The 26,511-nt window shown below is 57.5% G+C and overlaps 11 protein-coding genes across 11 annotated transcripts; 2 read left to right on the forward strand and 9 right to left on the reverse strand.

Annotated features, from left to right (window-relative positions):
- Positions 1-41: 41 nt before the first annotated feature.
- BKCO1_40001 (sulphydryl oxidase) lies at positions 42-1,413 on the reverse strand (the record flags this gene model as incomplete). Its single annotated transcript, XM_020275515.1, has 3 exons — positions 42-184; positions 257-1,108; positions 1,179-1,413. 3 exons carry the CDS (start codon positions 1,411-1,413, stop codon positions 42-44), a joined length of 1,230 nt encoding a protein of 409 aa, XP_020134276.1.
- An 818-nt stretch (positions 1,414-2,231) lies between these two features.
- BKCO1_40002 (uncharacterized protein) lies at positions 2,232-3,776 on the reverse strand (the record flags this gene model as incomplete). Its single annotated transcript, XM_020275626.1, has 1 exon — positions 2,232-3,776. The coding sequence occupies one exon, from the start codon at positions 3,774-3,776 to the stop codon at positions 2,232-2,234; it is 1,545 nt and encodes a 514-aa protein (XP_020134278.1).
- A 2,859-nt stretch (positions 3,777-6,635) lies between these two features.
- BKCO1_40003 (zn2 cys6 dna-binding protein) lies at positions 6,636-8,507 on the reverse strand (the record flags this gene model as incomplete). The annotated part of the gene is made up of 4 exons (XM_020275691.1): positions 6,636-7,072; positions 7,135-7,394; positions 7,462-8,029; positions 8,102-8,507. The coding sequence occupies 4 exons, from the start codon at positions 8,505-8,507 to the stop codon at positions 6,636-6,638; spliced, it is 1,671 nt and encodes a 556-aa protein (XP_020134277.1).
- Positions 8,508-8,914: 407 nt separating this feature from the next.
- Positions 8,915-9,886, reverse strand: BKCO1_40004 (uncharacterized protein; the record flags this gene model as incomplete). Its single annotated transcript, XM_020275702.1, has 1 exon — positions 8,915-9,886. One exon carries the CDS (start codon positions 9,884-9,886, stop codon positions 8,915-8,917), a length of 972 nt encoding a protein of 323 aa, XP_020134280.1.
- Positions 9,887-10,511: 625 nt separating this feature from the next.
- BKCO1_40005 (sulfatase) lies at positions 10,512-12,254 on the reverse strand (the record flags this gene model as incomplete). Its single annotated transcript, XM_020275713.1, has 3 exons — positions 10,512-11,363; positions 11,426-11,998; positions 12,057-12,254. 3 exons carry the CDS (start codon positions 12,252-12,254, stop codon positions 10,512-10,514), a joined length of 1,623 nt encoding a protein of 540 aa, XP_020134279.1.
- A 565-nt stretch (positions 12,255-12,819) lies between these two features.
- On the reverse strand, positions 12,820-14,604 carry BKCO1_40006 (fad dependent oxidoreductase; the record flags this gene model as incomplete). The annotated part of the gene is made up of 1 exon (XM_020275724.1): positions 12,820-14,604. One exon carries the CDS (start codon positions 14,602-14,604, stop codon positions 12,820-12,822), a length of 1,785 nt encoding a protein of 594 aa, XP_020134282.1.
- A 772-nt stretch (positions 14,605-15,376) lies between these two features.
- Positions 15,377-18,494, reverse strand: BKCO1_40007 (dna ligase; the record flags this gene model as incomplete). Its single annotated transcript, XM_020275735.1, has 3 exons — positions 15,377-16,670; positions 16,720-18,375; positions 18,439-18,494. The coding sequence occupies 3 exons, from the start codon at positions 18,492-18,494 to the stop codon at positions 15,377-15,379; spliced, it is 3,006 nt and encodes a 1,001-aa protein (XP_020134281.1).
- Positions 18,495-19,002: 508 nt separating this feature from the next.
- BKCO1_40008 (caffeine-induced death protein cid2) lies at positions 19,003-19,695 on the forward strand (the record flags this gene model as incomplete). Its single annotated transcript, XM_020275746.1, has 2 exons — positions 19,003-19,069; positions 19,172-19,695. The coding sequence occupies 2 exons, from the start codon at positions 19,003-19,005 to the stop codon at positions 19,693-19,695; spliced, it is 591 nt and encodes a 196-aa protein (XP_020134275.1).
- A 1,016-nt stretch (positions 19,696-20,711) lies between these two features.
- BKCO1_40009 (ring finger protein) lies at positions 20,712-21,221 on the forward strand (the record flags this gene model as incomplete). The annotated part of the gene is made up of 1 exon (XM_020275757.1): positions 20,712-21,221. One exon carries the CDS (start codon positions 20,712-20,714, stop codon positions 21,219-21,221), a length of 510 nt encoding a protein of 169 aa, XP_020134274.1.
- A 437-nt stretch (positions 21,222-21,658) lies between these two features.
- Positions 21,659-22,339, reverse strand: BKCO1_400010 (uncharacterized protein; the record flags this gene model as incomplete). The annotated part of the gene is made up of 1 exon (XM_020275516.1): positions 21,659-22,339. One exon carries the CDS (start codon positions 22,337-22,339, stop codon positions 21,659-21,661), a length of 681 nt encoding a protein of 226 aa, XP_020134337.1.
- A 1,347-nt stretch (positions 22,340-23,686) lies between these two features.
- BKCO1_400011 (uncharacterized protein) lies at positions 23,687-24,568 on the reverse strand (the record flags this gene model as incomplete). The annotated part of the gene is made up of 1 exon (XM_020275527.1): positions 23,687-24,568. One exon carries the CDS (start codon positions 24,566-24,568, stop codon positions 23,687-23,689), a length of 882 nt encoding a protein of 293 aa, XP_020134336.1.
- Between the last annotated feature and the right edge of the window lie 1,943 nt (positions 24,569-26,511).

Here is a 26,511-nt window from a genome sequence, read left to right on the forward strand (position 1 = left end):
CTTTTTTTTTTTTGGAACGTAAGGACGTGTGCAAAATGCACTCATTGCTCAAACGGGCCCGCGTAAAGGACATCGCCAGGCTCTCCGTTCATCTCCTCCCAAACAGAGCGAGCATCCAGCTCTGCTCCTCTCTTGGAGACTTCGCCAGCAAGCAGCGCCTTGGCATCTTCACGTTCCAAGTTGACTGCCAAAGCAAAACACCGTCAGCTCTGATCAGATCCCACACGACGGGAGTTCAAGGGGAGAAAAAACTTACCGTGCAAGCTAACGGCGGCGCGCTTGCCGGTGTACAGGGCATGCGGCACGTTGGTCGAGTTGTCCGAGTTCGCGTCTCCCACGGCCCACACGCCGGGCACGTTGGTCAGCAGGCTGGCCGACTGGTTGGCAAACAGCCTCCCAGCGATCAGGTCGACGCCCAACCGCTCGCCCACGTCGGAGCGCTGCTCCTTGGCGAAGCTGGCGAACAGCGCGGCGCGCTCGACGGGCTCGCCCTCGCCGAAGTGCACGCGGAACGCGTCGTACTCGGCCGCGGTGGGCAGGCTGGGGTCGGACACGGCGTCGTTGGCGACGCCGCCGTCCTTGAGGCGCTCGACGGCGGTGATGGTGCGGTTCTCGACGCGCACGCCGAGCAGGCGCAGGTACTCCTCCCAATCACTGCCACTCTCGGCCGTGGCGGTCTCGGCACGCCCGGCGGCCGTGTCGCTGCCGTTGACGAAGGCGACGACGTCCGTGTTGAGGGTGCGCATCTCGCGCACCATGGCGGGCACCTCGCTCAGCGGGGCGAGGATGCCGAGCGGCTGGTCGGCGTGCTCGTGGCCGTCGCACCACGGGCACCAGAAGAGGCCGCGGCCCCAGGACTCGGCCACGCCCGGCGTGCCGGGGAGGAGGTCGCGCAGGCCGGTGGCGAGGACGATGCGGCGGGCGAGGTGGGTGGTGGTGGTGGAGGAGGTGTCGTTGGAGAGGGGGCGCGAGGTGACGGTGAACAAGGGGGAGGAGGACGAGTTGGACGAGGACACGATGGACTCGACGGTGCCGTTGGTGAAGGTCACGGTCTCGTAGTGCGAGATCTGCTCGCGGGCGGCCCAGCGGAAGTAGGCCGGGGTGACGCCTGGGGGAATGGTTTGCTTAGCGCATTGAGGGGGCTAATTGGGTCGTCGAAGTATCATCTGAGTGCTTACCGTCGAAGCCCAGGACGTCGTGCATGTGCCTGGTGTCCGCATTGCGGTACTCGGCCGAGTCGATGAGCAGGACGTTTCTGCGGACGCGGGCGAGGCCGCTCAAGGCGCCCAGACCGGAGGGTCCGCCGCCGATGATGATGGCATCGTAGGTTGGCTCCTGGGCCTGGCGGGGGAGGGCTGCTGCCGAAGAGAGGGCGGCCAGGGCGAGGTGAAGAAGAGAGCGTGGAGGAACCATATTGGCGGACAACGAATGACTGCGGGCACTATACAGCGGCTGTCTCGATCATGAGCGAGGGCCCGTCGCCGGCTTTAATATCAGTGAGATGCAGCTCAATGGCAATGACAGCGGGCACAGCACGACTGAAACATGATGCATGGCACCATGCAGGCGCAACTGGCGAATTCGTTGATCTCACGTCGCCCAGTCTGTCGTGCTTTGCGGGAGCGAGTCGCAGCCATGTTGTGTAGGCCATGCTCGGGCCCCAGCACCGACGGGTACGGGCTGACTACCGCTGCCAAGGCCTCGTATCGGGCAGAGCCATGTAGTACGCCTTGCAAGTCGTGCTTGTGTACTTTCCCACCTGCTTGATTTAGCGAAATAAAGCCCCGGAGCCTGGCCTTTTATTCGTTCGAACGTGGCCATTGTATGCACGTACGCCCGACCATCGGACCCAAACTTTGGCTTGACTTGACTTCAACGCAGTCATGCCACCATAATCTTGATTTGAAAATTTCGCTCTGCGCACCTCCCCGCTCTCAATGTCCGCTGCACACTCTCTGCCTGGGGTGCATCGCTGTGCTCAAGCTATGTACATACCTAGAAGCCTGGCCTGTACGTGATGACAAGTCAGTGAGTCCAATGGACATGCACTCGCTTCACCAAAGCACCGCTCACACTGCATCGGCAACGGGATTGAAGAGACATTATGCATTACTATTTTTTATAGGTTTCATTACTCGCCGGATCCCCATTAGCTCCAATACCAATCGTGTTTTTTGGTTTTTATATTAGGTGTTTCGTAAAACAAAGAGAAGGCTCCTCGCTCGCATGCTCTAGGAGCTGGAGTCGGCACCGCTGGGGCAGCTGAGCGCGGTGCAGGAATCGCTGCTGCTGCTGCGACGCCTGGAGGAGGGGCCGCCGCGCATCTTCATGCCAGCAGCGTTCTCGAGAGCGCGCTTGGTGGCCTGGACGGCGTTGGGGCAGTAGGTCGAGGCGTCGATGCAGATGTTCTGGCCGCAGCAGCTCTGGGCCAGGCACAGCTTGCCGTCACCGCACTCGGCGTTGGTGGAGCAGGTGGTGGTGCCGCACAGGCCGTTGCGCACGCAGACCGAGTTGCCCTCCGGGTCGTAGCCGCAGAGGGCCTGGTCGTCGAAGCCGTTGGGGTCGTAGTAGGTCACGTAGGTGCCGCAGACGTTGGGGTTGGAGCAGCCGGTGCCGGCCTCGGCGACGACGCCGCCGTTGTCCTGGGTGGTCAGGGTGTAGGTGTAGGACTCGCCGATGGTGACGTGCACGTCGCCCTGGTACTGGCCCACGTTGGTGGCCTCGGCGGCCGGGTCCGAGATGTCCTTGGTGAAGTAGGAGCAGACGGTGCCGACGGGGTTGTTGTCGCGGTACAGGATGTAGGCGTTGAAGATGTTGCACGCGTTGTACGTGCCGTCCGAGTTGGGGTGCGCCTTGTTGTAGGCAGTGTTGGCCTGGCAGCCGGCGGCACACGCGGCCGGGCTGAAGGGCCCGTCGTTGTACAGCTCGTACAGGTAGTAGTTGCTGTCCTCGATAGCACCGCCCAGAGGACCAACAGGAGCGTTGAAGTTGTCCAGAGTCGGGGCGGTGTAGGGCTTGTTGTAGCCGTTGGACGCGGCAACGACGACCTGGAAGTCGCCCTGGTACTGGCCCGTGTTGGTGGCCGTCTCGGCGGCGACGGGGTAGCCGTAGAGGGTGCACTTGACGTTGGCCGTGGCGTCGGGGTTGGTGCAGACGTCGTAGTCAGGGCGGATCGAGGGGTCGCGCTCGATGTAGATGTTGAAGGCCTGGCACGAGGAGTCGGCGTCGCAGTAGGCGGCGCAGTCGCTCGGGCTGTACGAGTCGAGCGTGTAGACGCCGCGGTAGCCAACCTGCTGGACGGCGCCGTCCTGGTTGCTGAAGGCCTGCGTGTAGCCGCTCGGGGCGGTGGCGCCCGTGGCCAGGTCCGAGTAGGTCGAGAACGAGGTGAAGGCGTCGGCCGTGTTGGGCGACGGCAGATCCAGGGTGCCCGTGGGCAGAGGGCAGCAATCCCAGCCGTTCTCGGCGCACTTGGCCTCGGCCGCCGTGAGGTCGCGCTTGGCAACCGTCGAGTCGGTGGCAGCCGCCGTGGCAGTCGCGGTGGCAGTCGCGCTAGCCGTGTCGTCGTCGGTGACGGTGGCCTGCACAACAGCAGCAACCGTGGTGGGGTTGAAGGCCGGCGCAGTCGAGCTGTACGCATCCGGCTCCGGGCCCAGCGTGGCGGGCGTGGGCGCGGCGAAGAGTGCGTTGAGCATGTCCGGGTCCAGGTCGGGAGCGGCGGCAGGGAGAGCCACCGCGCCGGCCAGGCCAGCAGCGCCAACAAGCTGAACGAACTTCATCGTGACTGAGAGGGCGGATGATGAGATGCTGCTGGAGAAGGCAGGAGAATGCAGGAGATGGGAGGAGATGGGAGGAGAATGTGCTGGTGGTGATGAGAAGTGGGCAAGACACCTGGGCCTCTTTATACAGCTAAGCTTTTGGCTGCTGTGCCGTGGCAGCAGCTGGGCTGGCGCCACGAGGAGGTTGAGGGACGCCCAAAACGACGCCCACGGCGGGCCAGATGGCGGGCGCCGAAGTGGCTTGAGCTGGAGGCCACGATGCTTGGCATGGTGGTGAGTGGCGCTTTCCTCAACGGGACTTGCAAAGGCAGATTCCGCCACAGCCAAGTCGGTGAGGGTGCCGTGGCGCTGGTCAAGCTCTTGCTCCAGACCTCGGGCTGCCCCCTACCCTCCCCCCTCTGCGATCCTACCACGTACGCTCATGGCGACCCCGAAGGCCGAGGGCTGCGCACTAGCCACCGAGGCGCACGCCGTCCCTCAGCCAGATGCTTAAGCCCCGACGCTAAACTCGATGCTCGCTTTCGCGCATCATCTGGATGCATCCTTCGCTCAATAGCTATACGGTACCAAAAAGGAAAGCAAGGGGAAACCTTGCATCCTACTCTTTCTGTCGTTCTTCTGCACCGCCCCCAGGCCTAGACTTCCAGAAAGAGAGAGCTGAGCGGAGAGGGTTCGGCTCAGCCCGCAATCTTAACAGCAAACCTTGTCTCGTGGGATTCCTGGATATCGCCGACGCCAGCACGCCCGGCGTCTGCCGCGCGGCAATTCTCCTTGCCTCTGGCCACCGCACCTGGGATACGGATACTCTTTACCAGCTTTCACATTGGCTTGCTGCAGTCGTTGCATGCAGGGCGCTGCGAATGGTCCACGTGGTCGTCGTCCGAATTCGACTGGCCGCCCCTGAGTCCCGCAACTTCGGCTGCCCACGAGGTCAGCTAGGCTAGTTTTGGACTGGTCCAAGGAGATCCGGAGACGGGAGCGGGAGTCGTCGAGCAACTGCCGTATGGCTAGGTATTGCGCTTCAGCTGAACAACAACTCATCCTCAAGGCACTTCCCGCAAGCGTCAAAGCTAGCCCTCGGAACTCCCGAGCATCTGGCTCGTTATATTGGGAGTAGGTATTGGCCCCCAAACCTTCAGCCGCGCAGCTTGCTCTGAAAAACTCGGCACCTGGTGACCCCGTGCATTCTCAGCGTTTACCACGGAGCGTTTGCAGGAAGATGATGAACGGTTACGAATAGTATGGTTTAGATCTTGGGAGCATCGACATTCGCCTGGTTTTAGCATTGTTGCAGGTATGTAACGGCGAGAATTGTATATCACAGCGATCCTACGCAACGAACTCTTGTTTTCCTTTTCTTTTCCCGCTCGGCCACACTTCAACCTATTCGACCGAACTTTGTGTCGTTCAGTTGTTTCCGTCAACAAGACTCGTGGCGTTTCCTCGGTCATCACCGGAAAAAGAGTAAGATAGAGAGGAAGGAGCTATATTTAGTACTGTGGAAGTGTGCGGGGTGGCCATCTCACCACCAAACATGTCCGCCACCACCATGACACAAAAAGAGAACGCTGCGGCCCCCGCAAAAGCAAAAGAGATGCGTCGGCCGGGAATCGAACCCGGGGCTCATCGACGTGCTCAAGAGATATAACCCTTGACATGGCAACGATGAATTTTACCACTAAACCACCAACGCTTTGTTGTAGCTGATGGAAATAGTTTTGCAATTGTGTAATATATGCAAAATTTATGGAGACAAACTCGGAAGCATCGATCGAGAAGTGCTGTGTTCTCAAGGTGCAGAACAACGAGCTCCAAACATTACAAAGGCAATTCCGGATGTGGCTCGTTTGACACTCCCGCCAAGGAATGAGCGTAAGTTCATCCCTGATGTATACGGTGATGGTGAAAGTATTCTACAGAGCTCTGGAGGCCAGACAAAACAAATCACCCGCAAGCAATGGGCGTTTTACGAATTCCAACGTCGGATGCTAGGCAGACATCGTGATCAGTATGTATGCAATTTAACAACTCAAAAGCAAGTGCTGTTGCTTAAAAAGGCACGCAGTCTTTCAGTCACAGACCAGTGAAATCCCTAGAACATCGTGGGGTTTGGTTATGAAGAGATCAATTTTACTAGTAGAAGAGGCCCGAAAAGTTCCTCGTTACAAGGTAAAAATGCGTTTTTTTTTTGTTTTTTTGCTTTTTCAAAGAAAAAAAAGAAGAACGGAAGATGCCAGTTTCGCCAACAAGATACTCACTTCACATCGGCGGCTGTGTTGAGGTCGTCGAATTGAAAGGCTCTTGATAAGGCATCGACGAGACGTCGTGGTAAGTTGTATCTGCGCTTTGTTGAGCGCTGACCTGATGCTGAAAAGGGGCCGAGAATGCGTGGCTGTCGGGTGAAAAATCGAAAGCGAGTGAAAAATCGAAAGCGAGTGAGGCGTTGATGCAGACCAAGCCATTTCGCTTGAGGCACTATATGAAGGCTGGCAAAAATTGGCTTGGGGCAATTGGTCATTGAAACCCCAGAAGTCGAGTGGCATGTTTTCAAATGAACTACCGCTCGGGCCATGAGACAAGTCGTATTGTGCTTGAGACGCAAACATTGAGGTCGCCTGGGCGGTACTCAGCTGCTGATTGTGTAACGATTGTGGCGTTTGTGCATAGGTGACATAGGCCTGTTGATTCATCTGATCCATACCGGGATATTGGAGTGGAGTTCGGTAGTCCAGCTGTTGCTGGAGAGTGGCACTGCCGCGGTCAACCCTCGGGGTGCATTGAGAAGATGCAGGTGTCCCTCTGACCGGAGCACGCATCCGTGAGCGAACAGATGGACCGTATCCAGAATCGTTCTCCGGCTTAAGTGGGTGAGTCGGCAGAGCTACGCGACAGTCGTGTTTCCTCAATCGTCGGCACATTGCTGGCCCCTTCATCCGTAATCGGCGTGGGAGCCTGCACAACTTCAGAGACTACTCCATGCCCTCCGAGAGCGGTAGTCGGTATGCTGGAAGTTTGTGTCGGTTGCTCATGGCCGCCTTGATAATAGACCCCATTGGCTCGAGCTAGAGTTGCTTCCCTTTGCCAGAACGACGCCGAGACTTCCTCTTGGCAGTCTCTTGCTAGATCGACAAGTTGGCTTATCAAAGACTCCCGCAGATGTCCATTATCAAGTTCGACAGTTCTCTCAAGTTTTGCCCTGACAAACCGTGGTAGCTCTTGCCGAACATACGCATCAAGTTGTGCAAGTTCCTCAGAGTATGGCGTGCTCGGTGCGCCTCCTTGCTCATGTTCGCAATCTTCCATTGTCAGTAACTTTGGTTTCTTTTTGGGTCATGAGTTGGGTAGAGGCGAGCCTTACAGGGATTCGGATAAGTTGACTCGGAGTCATGTGGGAATAAGATCCTGTAGGTATCTCTCCATTTTTGCTCCACGGTCATGCTCCTCTTATCTCGCCTCCTGGTCCTGAGCTCCACTTCTTGTTCTTTGTCAAATCCCTCTATTGGGGGTGGGTTTGGTAGTTCTTCACATTGCTCCTCGGCGGTCAGATGGGGTTTTAATTGCTGTTCGGAAGCGAACGCCACGTAACACCGGGGACAATGGATCGACCTCCTGTGGTGTCTGTAAAGATGCTCTCTTCTTTTGTCAATATTTGTTTTATCAGATATAATGAGGCGCTTGAACTTACCTCAAACGATAAATTGTAGAGAATCCCGGAATCACACACGATGTGCTTTTAGGGGTTATTATCTCCCCTCGCATGGCCTGCCTCTTGTAGTAAGGACAACCAAGCCTCCTGTTACTGTCAACTTGGCTTGGGGACTTGGGGTCTCCAGAAGGATCAGGATTCTGCTTTTTGCTTCCATCACCATCCTCTTGCCCGCCTGGAGGGCTAGAATCATTGGCCTTTCGTTTCCCTCGAGACGATGAAGATGTGGAACCGAAAGAGGGCCCATTATTGCGTGTATCGCACTCACGAGCTCCACCGAAATCTTCCCCAGCATCACCGGGATTTGCCTGATAGTCGTATTGGCCCTCCTTGAAAAGCTCCAAGAAATGTTCCATCACTTCATCAACAACCCTTCTCTTGCGTTCCTCCAACAAATCCTGGAGCATGTCGCCATGAGGGCTGCTTGGGGACACAACTGAGCCATCCGGCGAATCCACATAAGACACATCGCTCGAAAGCTCGGACTCACTCGATACAGAATGACAGTCGAAGCTCCCTCCGTCTACTGTATCATGAGTTTCATTGACTTCTCCGTTTCGTCAGTGACTCTGAAGGTACGGTGGAGGATTTGTGATATGAAAAGACCATTGGAACTAACCTTCTCCGGCCATAGGATTATCCTTTGTTACGCAGGGCTCCACCCTTGGGGCTTCGGCGTCGCCATTGGTCAGAAGGTCTTCTGACCCTCTCTCATGCCGGTCGTCTGAGTCCAAGTTGATGGTGGAGCTTTGGGGGGGATGGAGTGTGGTACAGGCCAAGATTTGCGGAGTCGTAGCCCATTGACCACAGCTGTCAAGCCCATGACAGGCATTGTGAGATTGTAGTGACGGCAAAGAATCGTGCGGAGAGGGGGGGATTTTAGTTGTGAAAGCTAGTGTCATCCAGGTCAGAAACGATGCCATGATGAGGATGTACACTTCTCGTACCTGTGGTTGCTGTACTCGATCGTGTGAGAGCAGTGGCGTCTGGAAAGGTGCAGGGGCGGTACCATGCGCTTCGGGCATCCCGCGAGTGGCTTGAGCTGGCGCGCACAGGCATGGTGGAGTTGCTTCACAAAGCGGTCTGGGTAAAATACGTCCTAAAGTAGATTCGTAGACGATGGGTGATTGAAGGGATGTGGGCAGCTGTCGCCTGCCTGGTGCGAGCCGCGACGGGGCTGTTAGCCAAGCGCCATGGTGACTTCCCAAGGCTGGAGACCGGGTCCGGATTCTGATGGGCACTTGCCTTCCCAGTCATGCCTCGCTCTTTCCACGTAATGCCTCGCTCCTTCCGGTGACGTCGTCTGTGCCATGGCGCCTTTCCAACAGCCCATGTGTCCAACCTTTTGCTTTCGCCCCCGCCTTATCCATCCAGCCCGACACTTTGGCTCCCCCTTCAATCAGCCCGGCCGCAATGATGCTCAGCACCGTGCTCACCAGAAACCCCCACTGACCTCGAAGCACGGATACAGGCAGCGCTGCGGGAAGTGCGTCGTCGAGTTCCCACGCACAAACTCATCTCCAACGATCCTGTTCCACCTGTACCGATCGCGCGGGCTCCATCTCCCGGAAAATTTGCTGTAGTCACCCTGAAAGCTGTTCGCGAGAGGCAGATAGTCCTGCTGCGGGATGCTCGGGCAGAAACGCAGCTGCCACATGTACCAAAACAGCGTCCGCTCCTCGTACACGAGCGCAGACACGGTGCCGACGAGCAGGAACGCCCACCACACGTACCGCAGCGCACGGAGCTCGCGACGGTGCAGCGTGCCCAGCCAGACGTGCAGGGCCGGGTACAGCAGGAACGCGGACCCGACGACGGCGAGGACGGGGTCGGCGTCGTGGTCGCGGACCATGGGGGTCAGGGGCATCCGGAGGTGGTCGCTGAGCACCCGCGTCCCGTTTTGCGCCGTGACGTTGCTCTTGTTGTATGTGAGGTTCGTTGCTGTCTGGTACGTCCCCGTCCAGTTGCCTTCGACCTGGACGATTTCGTGCTTGTCCGCGTCGAAGAGGCCGGAGGGCGCCATGCGCTTCCACGCCGAGGCCAGGACGAGAGCGTGCATGGCTGTCGTCGAGCTGTAGGCCATGATGACGCCGACGAGGGCTTCTTGGAACCAGGCGAATCCGGTCTTGAATCGGGCCCGTAGGTGTTCGAGGAACAGTGCCGCCAGGATGAAGGCGTAGTAGATCAGGCGCGGTGTTGCGGCGTATGTGCCCGATACCGGATAGAAACACTCGACCCATTGGGTTGAGAAGTTTTGGTTCTCGCCAGTGAGGCCGTTTCCTCTGATCCAGTCGTAGTCGATGGTGTTGTGGTATGGGACAATGCCGATGAACTGATCGGGCATGAAAGGCAAGACTTCTGACGGGTAAGGCTGGCCATCGCCGTCGAATTCCCGGAACTCCATGATTCAGGGCGCGGAATCTGCAGGGGAACTTGAAAACGTATTCGAGCGCAGCAGACGGGCAGGCACGCGTAATGCTCTGAGGGGGCGTGGGCCAAGTAACACTGGGCTCATTTATGCCAAGTTCAGCCCTGTGCTTAAGGCGGTACAAGCAGATACTGGGACTGGCAAATCGCCGATCCCCATGTAGCAAAATAGACCTCTTACTGGATAAGAACCACAGATAATCATCACTTCTGCCTGGTGGCTGGGCTCTTTCAGCTCTCAATTGCAGATCACCAACTCCGCTGCAGCAACGCACTTGGTTACGTCGTGCTTTACCAAACTCTCATTGCGGCCTTGGATACGTCAGCCATTCACGGCGCGTCGTTCATTGGATCTCAGATAGCGCTTACTCATGCCACGCAGGTGACCTATAGCAGAAGAAAGTAAGGGAGCAACGTGACCCTAGGTGCGTAGCTGGGCACATGCCTCGACTTGCTTACGGCGCACTGCAGTCGCTACTGCACCATGTCCGGAATATTCCTGCTGTTTCGTCTCTTTAGCCTCGACTTAGCAGCGCCCCGCAGCAGTCTTACATGAAGGTAGTACAAACTAGCGCCACATCTGCAAGCTGGTCTTTCATCAGCTACAGCTCCCCGTCGCCCCTGCCCAAGTACTGCTCGTACGGGCTCGGCAGATTCACATCCGGGGCCCTCTGGTCCTTGTACCACGGAATGACATCCGACGTCTCCATCATCCACTGCAGCACCGTCTCGCGCATCTTGGCCCTGACGTGCTGATGATCCGGGCTCGCGGCGAGGTTGTCGACCTCGTACGAGTCGTTGCGGCGGAAGTACAGCTCGTCCGGCTCGTACAGGCGGTACACGTACGTCCACTCCTTGTCGCGCACGGCGACCGACTTGCCCACCAGCGCCGTGTCGTTGTGCTGCAGCGCCGTCTTGATGTCGTAGGGAAAGGGCCCCTGCTCCAGCAACGGCTCCTCGCTCAGCAGGAAGCCGCCCTCGGTGTAGGCGTACGCCTTGTGCGGCAGCACCTCGCCGCGGCCCGCCGCGTGCATGGCGTCGACGAGCGACTTGCCGAAGTGCATGTAGCTCTCGTTGACGCTGGCCAGCTGCAGCATCGTGGGCACCAGGTCGACCATCTCGGCCATCTCGTCGTAGACGTGGCCGCCGTCGGGGAGCCCCGCGCCGCCGACGATGAGCGGCTCGTGCGTGAGCTGCTCGTTGACGGCCGACGGCCACTTCTCGATCAGCCCGTAGTCGCCGAGGAACTCGCCGTGGTCGGTGAAGAACATGGTCACGGTCGAGTTCCAGAGGCCCCGGTCCTTGGTCGCGTTGACGATGCGGCCGAATTGCGAGTCGAGGCGCGAGATCATGCCGTAGTAGGTCGCTTTGACTTCGCGCCACAGCTCCGGCGTCGCGCGGTCGAGGCCGTAGGCCGAGTGGATGGTGTCGATGAAGCGGGGCTGGTAGCCGCTCTGTTGTTTCGGTCAGTCAGCAAGAAAGCAGTGCTATACCTCGAGTCAGAGTCGGTCCTTACCATGGCCTCCCGGTCGACGGGCAGCGGCATCTCGTCGCGGTCGTACATGGAGAAGAACGGCTCCTCGACGGTGAAGGGGCAGTGCGGGAACAGCAGCGGCAGGAAGAGCACCCACGGCTTGTCCTGCGGCGGCCTCTCGAGCCACTGCAGAGCGCCGCGCACCATGGCCTCGTCATAGTCCAGGGCCTGTGTGGCGTTGCGCTCACCCTTGTAGAAGACGCGGTTGAGCACGTCGTCCCTGTCGGGCTGGTAGGGCGGCGATGAGAAGGCGGGCAGCGTCTGGCTGGTCAAGAAGCCGTACTCGTTGACGCTCAGCTCGGTGGCGTTGTCGGCGTAGAAGTCTCCCCGCGGGGCCAGGTAGGCGACGTGGTAGCCGGCCTCCTTCAGCGACCGGAAGACGTTGGGCTCCCACGGCTTGAGCAGGTTCTCCAGCATGCGGTGGCCGCTCACGTGCGGGTACTGGCCGGTGAAGATGCTGCAGCGGGACTGCGAGCACACCGAGGCCTGCGTGTACGTGTTGGTGAAGCGCGTCCCCTCACGCGCGAAGGCGTCGATGTTCGGCGTCTTGATCAGCTGCTTCGTCGTCAGCGAGTCCCCTCTCTCTCTCGGCGCCCTCTCTGGGAATGCCCACGTCGTTGCCGAAGATGCCGACGGCGTCGTAGCGCAGCTGATCGGGCATGAAGAGGATGAAGTTCGGCTTCTCGATGGCTAGTCCATTGGGCTTTGCTGGCTCCGTGTACGGATGGTCAATTGAGTAATCCGGCTCTTCGTTTGGCACTTGGGCGGTTGCCGAGCCGATGAGCAGCGCAGACAGCCATGAGGTGCGCATTTTGACCCAGATCAGGACCTCCAATCAACGTCGACACCGCTTGCGATTGGCCGCGGCGACGACCGCCTTTTAAACTCAACGGCCCTGGCATTTTTGCAATTGCGCCAAGGCCCGAATGCCCCGCCCGTTTCCTTCCAGGGTGTCGTGTCGGGCGTGGAATCTACAAGTGGTGATGGGTGCGGGGTGGTTTTCGTCATAGGCCGGCATGCCCGCCAACTCCCGGCGGTGAACCGATGGCGCCATTCGATCTGCAATGCTGCATACCAACACAAGCCGGAAGGTGCCAGGAACGCATGTAGAGGGCTAAACATGAAATCGAACCAAATACACTGACAGACGGTCGACCTCCACTGCTTAAAGAAAGTAAGGATTCATCATCTCATGGGCAACACTTCTCAGCTACTTCGCCCTAGTACAACAGAACATGCAGGAACGTGCCAAGAGAACATGAGTTCGCTAAAAGTAAAAGGTGGCAGGGAGCAATATTCAGTCGACAAAGACTTGACTGCAAAAGAGACCGATCCATCGGCAGACGTCAGCGCATCATCCCCAGTCTCACCGGGAATCATGCCGTCGTAGTCTCCTTCTCCAGCCCTCCACCCGACCCATCCTCCGGATTCAAGTCCATGTTAGCTGGACCGTTGATGCAGACGCCCTCCTTGCTGAACCGGCTGCCGTGCACTGGGCAATCCCAGCTCTTCTCGGTGCGGTTCCAGCACACGACGCCCTTCGAGAGGGGGCATAGCGCGCTAAAGCGGTGCACTTGGCCCTTGTCGTCCTTGTACACGGCGACGGGCTTCGACCTCTCACTTTTGGTGTTGAGCACGCCGCCCTCGCCGCAGCCGAGTTCCTCCATGTCGTCCACGTCCGACCGCAGGAAGCGCTTGTACTGATCCGGCAGCGCCTTGACGACGTCGGCGACGCGGGAGGGATCGTACAGCGCCGCCCAGGGGTTGGCCTTCCCGTCAATCTCGTCGGCGATGAGGCGGCCGGCGAGCACGCCTTGCGTCAGGCCATTGCTGATGTCGCCGCCGCTGACGATGAAGGTGCGCTTCCGGTGCGGCTTCTTGCCCATGAAGCCCACCTGGCCGACGGGCTCCCAGACCTGCCCGCTCCAGCAGTAGTCGACGGCGCCCGCCCGGCTGAAGCGCTGGCGGAACCACTGCTCCAGCTCTTCGAAGCGGCCCTCCGTCTCCTCCTGGCCCACCTTGTGGTCGCAGCCACCGACGACGGCGTAGTCCTCCATCTCGTCGCAAGGCGTAAGCCGCACGTACTTGTACGCATCCGTCGAGTCGTACAGGAGGCAGTCTTCCAGCAGGCCCTTTGGCACCCGGATAGCGATGCAGTACGTCCGCTTGCACGCCATCTGCCCGACTATGCTCAGCTCCCGCAGCGGCACACCAGTCGCCTCGACGGCATACGCACACTTGATCGCCGGGCCGTCCCGAGTCGAAACCCTCACGCTCCTGTTCCTGATGCCGCCGACCTCCTCGACGCCTTCCTCTCCCTCATCCTGCTCCTCGACCGCCGTCACCCGCGTGCCCGTGTAACACCGAAAGTTCGACTGCCTCCTCAGCCACTCGAACAAGCCAACCACGTACTTCGTCGGATGGAAGGCCGCCTGGCCAGCAAGCACCGCCGCGCCGCGCTGCTCGATACCATGCCCATCCCACCCCTTCACCACCAACCCTTCATCCCACGCCACCTCCAACCCCACCGCCCTCGCCTCCCGCACCCCCTCCACACCCCCCTTCCCTTCCCCCGACACCACCCCATAAGCCATACACCTCCTATACTCACACTCGATCCCCAACGCGCCCGCGACATCCCCCACCCTCCTCACCGCCCACTTCCCGCCCTCCGCCGCCGCCGCCGCCGCCGCCGCCGCTCCTCCGTCCCCTCGTTCCCGCGCACCGCCGTCATTTGACAGCGGCGACGGCGGCAGCGGCAGCAACACCCCGCCACCAGACGCCACGCAGCACCCGGCCGACCTGCCCGTCTCGCCCGCGACGACGTCGCGCGCCTCGAGCAGCACGACGTCGTAGCCGCGGCACACGAGCTCGTACGCCGCCGACGCGCCCGCGATGCCCGCGCCGACGACGACGACGTCGCAACTACATGCCACGTCGCCCGCGTCGTCATTGTCGTCGACGGTGGCGGCGGCGGAAGAAGAAGAAAAAGAAGAAGAAGAAGAAAAAGATGTCGCGAGACGCGGAAAGGTCGGATAGGCCGAGTAGGGCAGCGAGTGCGTCCAGACGGCGTCCGTCTCGCCCGACGTGCGGAGCGCCTTGTTGGCCGGCTGCGACGAGGCGGTGAGGTAGCGGGCGCAGGCGGGGCGGGTGAGGTCCATGTTGGTTGGTTGGTTGGTGGTCGTGGTGGTAAACGGGTCTTTGGTGGAGCAGGTTTTTTTTTTCTGGAGGAAGTGTATGTATGTGATGCGATGTAATTTCAGTTGCTCTGTGTTGTGTGAGAGAGAAAGAGAGAAAGAGATTGCTGCGAGCGAAACAGTTTCCAAGGACAGATATAATATCTTGCTTTCTGGCAGCAGCAGCAGCAGCGGAGCAGGCAGGCCATTGAACCTTGTCCAGGCTCCATGTCCGAAGCCACATGGAACGGCCGTGCGCTCCTTTTTCTTTGTCCCTCTATCACTTCCGCCAATGGCATTCTTCTTCTTCCTCTTTCTTCACGCTCGTCCGTACCAATTCGGGTAAGCGTGATAATGCCCTGCAGCTGCTGCAGATCAATTCGCTGGTCGAATCGTAAGAATTACGTATGTTGTGACTCAATGTGACACAGATGATTGTTTTTCTATTTGCCTGTTTAGCAGACCGGTAACTTTAGGAAGCATGTGCCTACCCGAGTTCCGGATGATCCGCACACTATCCCGCATTATTTACGAGATATTGAGCCTATCATCAGATGTCTCCCATGGCGCTACTATACCTGCTTTTCTGGAAACTCCAAGCGAAGCCTTGTTGAATCATGCAATGTCTCGCCTTCGCTCTTGCCCTCGATCTTGTGCTGCATCGGAGAACACGCGCAAAGAGCGAGACAATCCTCAAACCGAAAATATTCGAGAAGAGCAGCAGTCAAACAAGAAAGACACAGCCCCTTCCTTACTCTTAGTACTCAAAGTCGTCATCAACGCTCGGTCCCTTGTTCTTCGTGACTGCCTCCTGCTTCCTGTACATATCCGCAATCTGCCTCGCACTGGTCGCCTGGTCAGGCTTCTTGTCGTCGCGTTGGTGGATGAACCGTGGGAACCGCAGACTGATGCCCTTGCCCACACCCAGCACGTCCATTGCGGCCATATACCGGGGGCTGAGGGTAAGGTCGGCCGTCTTCACCTCCCAAACAGACTTCGGCTCGAACCACACGTCCGGCTGGTCCTTGTTCCCTTGCGAATGGGAGTAAAACGGCTTGGGGCGGTCGATTACAGTTGCCGAAAGCTCTGCGTGGAGGCTGGCCAGAACTTCTTCCGAGAAGCCGGTGCCGATGTTGCAAACGGTTTCGTATGTGTCATTGGATGAGTTGTAGCACGCAAGCAAGAACGCTCCGTAGACTGAAGTGCGCTTGCCCTTGCCGTAGTAGGCTCCGAGCACGACCAGATCAAGACTGTCACCCACACCGGAGAGATAGTCCTTCTTGACCTTGAGCCAGTTCTGCGAACGCTTCGAGGGCTCGTAGCTACTCTCCTGTCCGTCGAGCATCTTGACCATGAGTCCTTCGCAGGAGGCTTTGACAGACTTCTCGAGGAGATCCTGGATCTCATCGAGCTCACTGGTATCGCCAAATTGGGCGAATGCAAATTCACCCTCGACAGGAGCAAATGACTTGTGAAGGAGATCGCGACGCTCACGGAACGGTTTGTTGACGAGCGCTTCTCCGTTCAGATAGAGGAGGTCGAATGCGTAGACACAGACCTTGACTTTGACGTCTTCGATTTTAACGTCCTTCCTCTTCCGAGTCATCAGCGTCTGAAACGGCAGCACCTTCTTCTCATCGACATCCCATGCGACAGTCTCGCAGTCGAGGACGAAGCTCTTTGTTCCGTCCTTAACCCATGATGGCAGCTTTGCAAGGATGTCCGGATATTTTTTGGAAAGGTCCTCCGAGTTGCGCGAGAAAATGTTCGAGACTCCTTGATCCGTTTTCCCAGCGGTAGGTGCTTCCGTTGCATACTCTTGGGCTGCGTCGTGCGAAACAAAGTGGATTTGAGCGCGTTCGCCATCATACTTGTACTCGCACGTGAAGTGCTTGCCTTCGAACCTGTCCAGGACTTCGGTGATCGATTTGGTCGGCTTGGCCAGCATAGGCTTGAGAGGCACACCTGGTTGAAGCTTGCAGTGCTCTCTCAGGTTGGAAAGGCCGTGTTTGAGCATCGCTGGAATGATAACCTCGTAACTCGGAAGTTCGCTGGATTACTGTTAGAACGAGGCATGCACAGGAGCAACGCACTACTGACCTGTACACCGACTTCACAGTCTTTTCGCCCTTGGCTAGCTGCTCGGTGTTGGGAACATTCTTCCCGCTGGGGTCCAGTTCGTAGGCAACCATAGCGTGCGCCAAGGACACCAGAACGGACTTGTCAGCCAAACCCAACCGCAGTTTGCCCTCGAGCATTCTGACGATAAACTTGGCCTCGCTAGGACCACCCTTGTCCTTGAGGATGTCAACACCTTTGCTGCCCTTTCCTGTCAGGTGTGCGTCAGACGCGGAAAGAATCTTCTTGATGGCAGCAACCTTGCGCCCCTGCGATCCTTGGCCTTCTACTGTCGCGATTTCTATCAGACCTTTGTGGACACCGCGTACGGTCAAAGGCTTCGGCTTGAACATGGTCGGCTGATTAGACCTGCTCTTGGCTGCGACCAGACCTAGATCACCGATCTCAGTCTGATCTGCCTTGATGACAGCCAGACTTCTACCAGTGGTCTCTCCGATGGCCTTCATGATCAGCGACTCTCCAATGCCAAGCTCAATGCCAGCGTAATCGGCCGCCAGCTTGTTGACCATGAGCATCACAGTCGGAAGCAGGTCCTCGGGCGTCAGGCGGAGCACCTGACGGAAAAACTTGGAACAGTACGCTGAGATTTCCAGACGCTTGGTGGTCATCTCAATCTTGGAGAAAGCGGCACAAAGTGCGGCGTATGGCACCGGCTCTCCCGCCTTCCAGTCTGGATATAGCTCTTCGCCATTGTCCTTCAGTGTGGACTGGACTTTTTCCCTGGCCTTGGCGGCCTTCTTCTTAGCAGCAGGCTTTTCTTCCTCGGAAGATACAACTTCTTCATCTTCCTTCTCGGACTCTGCGGCTACAGACTCAGTAGGCGACGCATCATGTTCCGCATCCTTTGTTGTAGCCTTCGGTGGTGAGGCGGCCCGCTTCGTGGACTTGGACTTGGGCTTTTTTGGAGAAGATGGCTCTCCATTGTCGGCCTCTTCGCGCTTCACCTTCGTTGTGGCCTTTGTGACCTTCTGCGGCTTGGATGATGCTTCTGGGGGGGAATCCGACTTTCGCGATTGGCGCGGCTTCTTTGCGTTACGCTTGTTAGGAACAGGTTCATCGTCTTCCTCGTCGCTTTCCTCGCGCGCTCGTTTCTTCGAATCTGCGAATGTCAGTGACCCGAAACCGAAACACCATGTCCGACCCGCTACTCCAAGTGAGACGCGCATGTTGGCGATGATGACGGAAATATCAACGCCGTCGCTATGGCCAAGTGCACGCTGTGCATAGTTGAAGGCCTGATGGTTGGCGAATGGGAGCAGCGCCGCGACGCGATCGCGTGGGTCTCCCATCATGACGGCAGTGTTGTGGAGAGTTGAAGAGTTTGGGATGCGCAACGTCAAAATCATTGGGGTAATAGTGTACTCACGGGCACTGTCCGAGTCACTCGCTGCAGCATCCGCCTCCGACTTGACCTCGTCCTTCATCTCCACATCCTCAACTTTCGACGATGCGACACGTCCGTTCTCTTCATCGACGTTGCCTTCCTCTTTCTTCACGGTATCGCCCTCCTTTTCCTCCTTTTTGGACTTGCGCGATGCGGCGTTTGCTTTGGTAGCGAAGGACAATTTCGTCTGCTTTGGAGGCGGGCCTTCTCCGTTCGGCTTTCCGAAGAACTTGCTACGCCGGAGTCAGCAATTGTCCGAGAATGGAAAGAACGTCAGGGGTGGCGGGATCGCGCACCCCAGGGTCATCTGCGTGGGCTTGACATACCCCAAGGTTGCCTGCTTAGGTGCCATGGTGGTGTACAGAGCGGCTCTCGTGAGCAGCTGCGGAGAATTAGAAGAGTACAAGACAGAAACCGGCCTTATATATGCGGCGAACGACAACAAGGAGGCCAGGCAGCGACGAAGGATCAGAGACGAAGAGGGTGCATTGGCCTTGGGGAAGAACGGCATGGCACGACAGGCGGCAGCGGTGGTGCAGCAGAAAGGCAGCCGCCTCGACTCGCGCTGCGACGCGTCTGCGCGTGCGCCGCTGCCTGTCGTAGCGCGTCATGACGAAATCCACCCGCCCGCCCGCTAGTGGCTCGTGCGGGACTACCGTCCGTCCATCCATGCGACGCATCGACTGAGCTTCCTCATCCGCAACTCCACCTTGTCTGCGCGCTTCTCAAGCACCAATTCCGCAGCCTAAGCTCCACTACACCCACGCTCGCCCACCACGGCCGGCCTGTTCTGGAAGAAGCCCCCCGCCGGCGCAGCGGAGGAGAAGATCGAGCGGCAACCGCCTGCTGCCGACAGCACCATGTCAAAGCCGTACGATCGTCCTGAGCTGACGCCACAGTTCTGCTTCAATCAGACCGCCCTGCGAGGTATGATCAAACCCGACCTACCCCTACCCCCAACGTTTTCAGACGCTCCGTAGAGATCCCTCAGAGACCTCATGGCCATTACTCATCGTTGCCTGCGAATAGATTTCCTTCGCCTATCTCGTGCCACAATAGACGATTCCATCACCCAGAACCTGAACTCGCTCCTGACCCCTGCATCTGTCGGCTTCGATCCCTCTTCGACGAGCACTCGCTCGACGTTACCACCCGGCACGCGCCGTCAAATTCCGGCGACCAGCTGCGATTACTTCAAAGACAGAGTGCTGTTCCCGTCATGGCAGATGCGCTCTGATGTTCTGAGCTACTGTGCGAGTGTGGCCACATCATCGGATCCCGACGACCCCGTGTCTATTCTTCGTGAGGTGGAGGACGCCAAGGTCCGCGAACGTATCGTTGATGAGCGACTGGATCCCTACAGCGCCCGCTATTTCCCGAAAGAGCTGCGGACGGAGATGTTGGCGAACGTAGTTAGGAATGAGCGGATGGTGGAGAACATCATCAGGACTAGAACATGGAGTTTAGTGGGGGAGAGGTGCGGAGGCGAGGCTCGAGGCTTTGAGGACGCCTTGAATGATTGGAGAAAGGGGCAGGAGGGCGGACCGCAATGAGTCGTACGGATGGCACTACTTTTGGACGAACACTCCGCTCAGGTGCAGCCATTTGAAAGGCGTTGGGAATTTGGAGAACGGCATGCTTTGATTGGCACATTTTGATTCAAAGCGTTCAAGCGTCTAAAATATAAAACACGTAGGCGTAAATCATAGTAAACGAAGCTAAAGCATATAGAAACGAAAAACATATATTGAATACGCGGAAAGGCACATAGCAAATCCAAGTAAGTGTTTAGCTGTTCTACGGCGAGATGATGAAATGAGCAATCAACAGGTCACTTGTCCACTTCGCGCTGTTTCTTGAGGCTAGCAGCAACATGCTCTTGGATTCTACAAGCATAGAAACCATCGCGTGGATTTGTGAAGCAAGGACACTGAGCTTCTTCAGGAGTTGGGACCCTACGGGGGCACAGCTGCTTGGCAATACATTTGGCTGTGCTGCTAACAGCTTGCTTCAGCACTGAGCCGGTAGATTTGTTGGATGCTCGTGCTGCAGCGATGGCAACGACACGTGCATATTCATCATCAAGAGCTTGCCTCGCGGCAGCTTCGGCGGCTTCTTCAGAGTGGATTGACTCAGGGGCGTTTATATGTGCCGGTGCCGCATCCTGATTCTCACCAACGACGACAAAGCTGTCGACACGGTCGGTTTCTGGAATACTCGAGAGACGTGTATGAGTTATCGCACGCCTAGCCATTGGTATGGCTGCGGTACTGCAGCCGAAGTCCCTGGAAGTGATGGGGGAGGCCATATACACCGTGCTTCGATTTCTCCGAAATCTGGTATTGGAGGCATGCATATATATATGCCTATATGCGAGGGCAGAACAATGTCTTTGTGGCGCCTGACAGTGTTGATGTATGCCTCGGATGCATTCATTGTTCTTCGAGACGTTAAGAAACAATGGCCTCAACTGCAGAGAACAGTGGCTCTGTGACCCAACAACATCGAAAAATTCGACGTATATATTCTTCAAGTCTCGTTATGCCTTGACCATCATCAGATCATCGAGATGTCATCTCACGGACGCAATCCCGGCAATCCAGGCGATATGCCGAGCGCCTTGGACACTCCCCAAAGCTCGATCATTCTCGAGTTCCCTGAGGAGCCTCTTGGTGCCACCCCGATTGGGTCCAAGTGCAGCTTCTGTACGAAGGATCTGCCTGTTCAGCCTTGCCACAGCTACAAGGCAACCCCGATCCAACTTCCATGCGGCTGTGTTATGCACTATGGCTGCATCTTGCTGTGGTTCGAGACGCAGGCGGCGAATCCGGCCCCGCCTTCATTCAAGATTCGCCTGTCCTGCTTCAACTGTGGGGGGATGATCGACCATCCGGAGCTCGTCTACCGTGAAGGCGAGAACGAGCCCTATGTCTACGCAGTCTGTGATGAGCAGCGTCGTGCCATGGTCCTCACCATCACGCTCGTCCTCCCGCGTTCGATGACGGCGACGTGTGACCCGAAGGACACGACCTTCGGTGACCCTAGCCGCGGCTTCCCGCAATGGCACGACGGCCTCTAGATTGTCCCTTCGTGGGTGTGTTTGTGCAAGCCATTTCCTTGTCATTTGAGTCCGATGCATGCGCAGTTTGAGAAAACGTAGAAAACCAACAAAAACAGAACCCAAAACCAAAGGGCCTAGAATTGGACCTATAGAAACTCCTAAAAAAATACTGAAAAAAAGGCTTTGAATCGAAGCCATAAAACCATACACACATTCATTCATGCATGCAATTCGTGACAAAGAGAAAAGAGGATATCGTAAGAAGAAGGAGAAGAAGAAAAAGAAAAGAAGAAACAGGGAAACCAGCTCCACCAGATACTCGCCCCAATCATACTCAAACAAGAAACAGGGAAACCAGTCCCACCGGGAAACCCGCCGGCGCCAAATCAAACCCAAACAAGAAAACAGCAGGGAAACCAGCTCCACCGGAAACCTCGCGCCCCCATGAACAATAATCAAACCCAAACCGCCCTCACCCTCTCCCTCCCACCAGCTTTCCCCACACCCCCCGCCGGACCCATCTCCATCCCCATCCCCATCTCCATCCCCTGCACATCCCCCACCTCCACAACCTCCCACTCATCACCACCCGCACCACCAGTACCCGCCCTACCACTGACATCCTCCACGCTCTTCTGCGCCGCCGCCGCCACAGCCGCGTGCCCTGCATCACCACCACCCCTCGCGAACCTCCACGCCCCCCTCGCCAACCCCCACATGTCCCTCTGCGCCGCGCGGCCGCTGCTGCTGCCCGGCCGCCTAGCCGCAACCGCATCCTCGACGCCCATGACGACCTCCTCGCCAGACAGCCATTCGGCAGCAGCAGCGCCGCCACGACCATACTGCTGCTGCCGCTTCTCGCTGCCGTCGCTCTTCTCGAGGGACAGCCTCGTGCGCAGGTTCTCGTAGTCTTCGCTCGTGGCGACGGGGTGCGCGACGGCGGGGTCGAGGAGGCGGGTTGAGGTCGAGGTCGGGGTGGAAGGGTGGCCGGCGGCGCCGCGCTTGCTAGTGGTGCGGGCGGCGGCGCGGCGGTGGTGGTGCGGGCGGAACGAGGTGAGGCGGGAGGAGAGGAAGGAGGCGGGGGAGGAGGGGAGGAAGGAGGAGGCGGAGGGGAGGAAGGGGGTGAGGTGGTGCATTGGGGGGGTGTTGGTTGGTTGGTTGGTTGGTTGGTTGGTTGGTTTTTTGTTTTTGTGTGTGAGAGAGAGGAAGTGGTTGTGTGTGTGGTGTTTTGGTTGCGGAAGTCGCTGGCGGTAGTGACGATTTCCGGCGACGGTGAGGTGTTGTAGAAGTGCGCAGCTCGCTTGTTTGGTATAGAGGGTCGAGAGGAGAGGCAGGATGTTGGTTGAGAGAGAAAGTAGTTGTGCGATAATGCGCGCTGCGGAACTCGCCGGCAAGTGCTCGCGCTGGGTATAACAAGTGGAAGAAGCAGAGGAAAGCAGGTGGTGTTGGAAAGCTCGGTTGTGGGTTTGGATGGGTAGTTGGAGCTTCTCAGTGAGGCGCAGCGTGCGCTTCTCTTATTGTAACAATTTTCTCTCTGCTTCACGTTTTGCGGACTTCGCTTGTTGCGAAATCCCGAAGGGTGACAGCGTGGCGGGCGGGCGGGCGGTCGACTACGTGGCATTGAAGTCAAACCGCGACTGATCGTCAGTGACGGACTTACTTACTCAACGGCGGTGTCGCGTTTGCGTGTTGTGTTGGTCATGGGAACATCACTACGTAGTCAGAGATCTTGAAACAAAGCCCACTTATTTTTTCTTGTTGGCTTCTCAGAAAGCACAACGCATTGCCGCTGATCCGGCCGAAGCCGTCTATCGCGGCAGTGGATGAGGCAGAAGACAGAGAACCTCACACCTGCTCAACGCACAGAGCAGTGCAACCAAGGAAAGAGAAAGAACATTGCGTGACGGGCCCGCCAAGATCCGTTTAGTTGTCAGCCGTCCGGTTGCCGGAATCTGGACCGCCATCGCAGAACGGTGGTCACAGCGCTCCTGGCAGATAAGAAATGGCCACGAGTCCGGGGTCGCAGGTGAGAAAGCACGGGTATCTGCAGTCTAGCCAGTATTGGGTCAAGCTTGATGAATACTTGTTTAGGTCACTCAAGAGAAGATGGAAATGAAAGTGACGGAGTGGGACATCATTCTCTAGAAAGCAGTTGCCACTATGAATGAAAGTTTTTTATAAAAAGCCAAAGCAATGAATCCGTGTGGAAAAGTATCCTGAACAGCTGCCTCTCTGTTAAGAGCCTCAATGAATCAAAATGGTCCATGCGTATCATCTCGAATAAAGCAACTGGTGTCGGAAAAAAGGTTTCGTTGCCGTTTTCGTTGTTCTGGAACAATTAGTGTAATTGAGCCACACCATTGTGCCGCTCAGGACGAACCCATAGTAAGCTCCGTAGAAGTTGTAGGCGCCCGAAAAACGCCAGGATCGGCCAAGTTTTTGCATCGAGCGTAGTCAAGCTTCGTGGTCAGCACGTCGTCGACTCAGACAAGGACGCCTCCATCCTCGTCGTCATCAACTTCATCCTCGTCGTCATCAACTTCATCCTCGTCATCATCAACTTCATCCTCATCCCAAACAACGCCCTCATCACCCTCACCACCACCACACCTCTCGGCAGCAGCAGCGGCAGCGGAAGCAGCAGCAGCAGCAGCGAACTCAGCCTCATATTCACCTTGATGAATCAGGCAGAACCTCCATCCAACACCAGGATAGCCCCAGCACGGACACTTGAGCTCCTCGGGAGTGCCCACCGGCTTCTTCAGCCACCTGCTTCCCTCAATGCGCTTGGCCAGCGGCTCCGCACACGTCTTCAGGCCCTTGATTCCCTCCTGCACCGCGTGCACGCCGAAGCCTCTGATGGACTGGTCCGTCACGCGCCTGCGGTACGCGTCGTCGTACGCGGCGTCCTGCGCCTCTTGTTCCTCGCGGCGCGCGGCTTCGACCTCGTCGTCGGGGACGATGTCGTATGAGGAGTCTTGCGAGGATTCTCCTTCGCTCTGCTTCTGCTGCTTCTGCTGGGTCACGTTGCGCGCGCTGGCCGTGTGAAGATGGGCGTTGTCGTCGTCATCAGTATCGCCGCGTTTCTGCTTCTCGATGCGAAGGCGTCGGCGGAGTTCCTCAGCGCTGGCGGCGTCGGCAGCGGCCTGCTGCTCGCGGGCCAGACGCTCCATCCTTTCACGCGGCGGCGTAGGGAACAGCTCGGGCGTGCAGGGTGTCGGCGGACGGTTGTGTGCGTAGAAGTCGCAGCCCTCCTCACCCTCCGCAGGGTCGTCAGAGCCATGACCTGAACCTGGTATGTAGATAGCTTCTGTGAGCGAGAGATGGGAAATCAAAGACTGACCGGATGATGTACGAGAAGGCATCTTGGTGAGTACGGTAGTAGTGCGCCGCGCCAGCTATGGGCGAAATTAGAGTTGTAGAGGGATGGTGGATGATAACGGTAAGAAGGTCTGGAGGGACATGAATTTATAGACTCCATGGCCAAGGTGAGGTGCGGTTTCTTGGTGACAAAGTGAGGGAGTTTACCTTAACACGGGCGTTATGTGAACAACTGATGGGTTCCTAGTTTCCAAACAAGTGATTCTGTCTACCACCAAACGGGACTGCACAATCCTTTGAGTGAAAGTTGACGGCCATGGAGTTCTGCTAAGTTGGATGCCTGAGCTCTTAATCCGCATCTCAAGTGAACTGGGTGTTTGAGTCGCACAATGCTGTAGAGATGGTCAGACGCCTTGCTACAAGTCGATTGCGATATCAATGTTGTTTCTGCGTTATCGCCGTGTTCAAAGACAGTGCTCGGTATCGTATAAATGATGCTGGGGCTGCTGAAGAACGTGTTATGGGCTGTTGTTTTGTCGACTTGGTCCGGAGCGCGAGGCTATGGCTATCTTGCCGGCAGTCGCATGCCACTCTCCACGCCTGCCCAACTGTTTTCATGTCATAAGCCATTGCACGAACATCGGCCATGCTCAACGCTCCTTCTCTTCGACCGCGAATCAGCATCTTCGTCCCTCTGAACGTTCGCATTACGTTCAGAGTAACAATGCCTCTTCTCCCCAGCTTGGCGCGAGTGAGATAGCCAGGATACAAACAAACGATTTGCTTCGCACGTGAAGACTTGCCGCTTCGGGCTACTGTGCGGAACAGCAACGGATTTAACCATGCCGAAGGATTCAAGTAGCGACCTCAGCACGGATAGTCGTGAGGCTACCCATCGCATGCTTGGGATTTCACCAAGACAAAGAAGCACGAAATATTGGAAGAAAAGGGAAACAAACAGAAATATCAAGATCATCTCGCCGCAGGGACAGATTGGCGAAGAAAAAGCAACAACCCCAGCAACATGCTCTATCGCGACGACGACACACTGCGCAAAATGCACAAAAAGCGCACCAGCATAAAAAAATAAAAAATAGTCGCAGTTACATGTTTAGTGCAGAGAGGGCCAGAGCAGACTTTGCCGCTTGTACCTTTTTTTCCCACATAGCCGGGATGCACCCGCCTTCGAAAGCACCTACCTTAGTCGCCGGCGTTTTAGCCTTCGTGCGGCGGTGGCTCGCATGATCACCACGCCAGAGGTAATAATGTCCTTCTTCCCCCATCCTTGTCGCGGCGGGCGTCGGCATTGGTGTCGGCGTCCGTCGTCGTCGTCTCCTTGGCCCCCTTCGCGACGACGGTGCAGGTGATGCTCAATTAGCCCCCAGCCCAGCCCAGCCCAGCCCAGCCCAGGGCGCCTTATTTATCAAACCATCTCGATGCACAAACACGCCCTCCCCAGTTTGGATGCTGGTCCCACCGTCCAAGGCCGGAGATTTGAAAAAGGGGCCGATCGGGTCGCTGCATGAGCGGACGGCAAGGTGAAGTCGGCTGGGTCCCAAGAAGGAAGGCCACGGCTCGGGGCATCATCCGCTCGGGAAGAGGTGCAGCGGGATCTTCAAGAACCTCAGCGGAACGCGCTCCGGATTAGCCGAGTGAAAAGGGGAGAGAAAGAGAGAGAGAGAGAGAGAGAGAGAGAGGGAGAGAGAGAGAGAGAGAAAGCAAGAAGCGAGGGCGTGTGCGACGGACGGGTACAGCATCATGGCAGCGTCGCAGGGCGCAGAGAGAGTGCAGTGGCAGCGGACCGTCGCCTCGCGCTCACTCACGGCGGACAGCTACGCGGCATGGAACAGCCGCTTCGTCTTGCCCTGGCGGGCCGCGGCCCCTCACACCATCCTTTCCCGATTTTCTGCTCGGGTAGGTGCGTAGGTGCGCAGGTGCGCAGGTGCGTATGCGTGTGTGTGCACCTCCGCCCTTGGTCGTCCCGACT

This window comes from Diplodia corticola (genome assembly GCF_001883845.1).
Source record: "Diplodia corticola strain CBS 112549 chromosome Unknown scaffold4, whole genome shotgun sequence".
NCBI classification, from domain to species: domain Eukaryota; kingdom Fungi; phylum Ascomycota; class Dothideomycetes; order Botryosphaeriales; family Botryosphaeriaceae; genus Diplodia; species Diplodia corticola.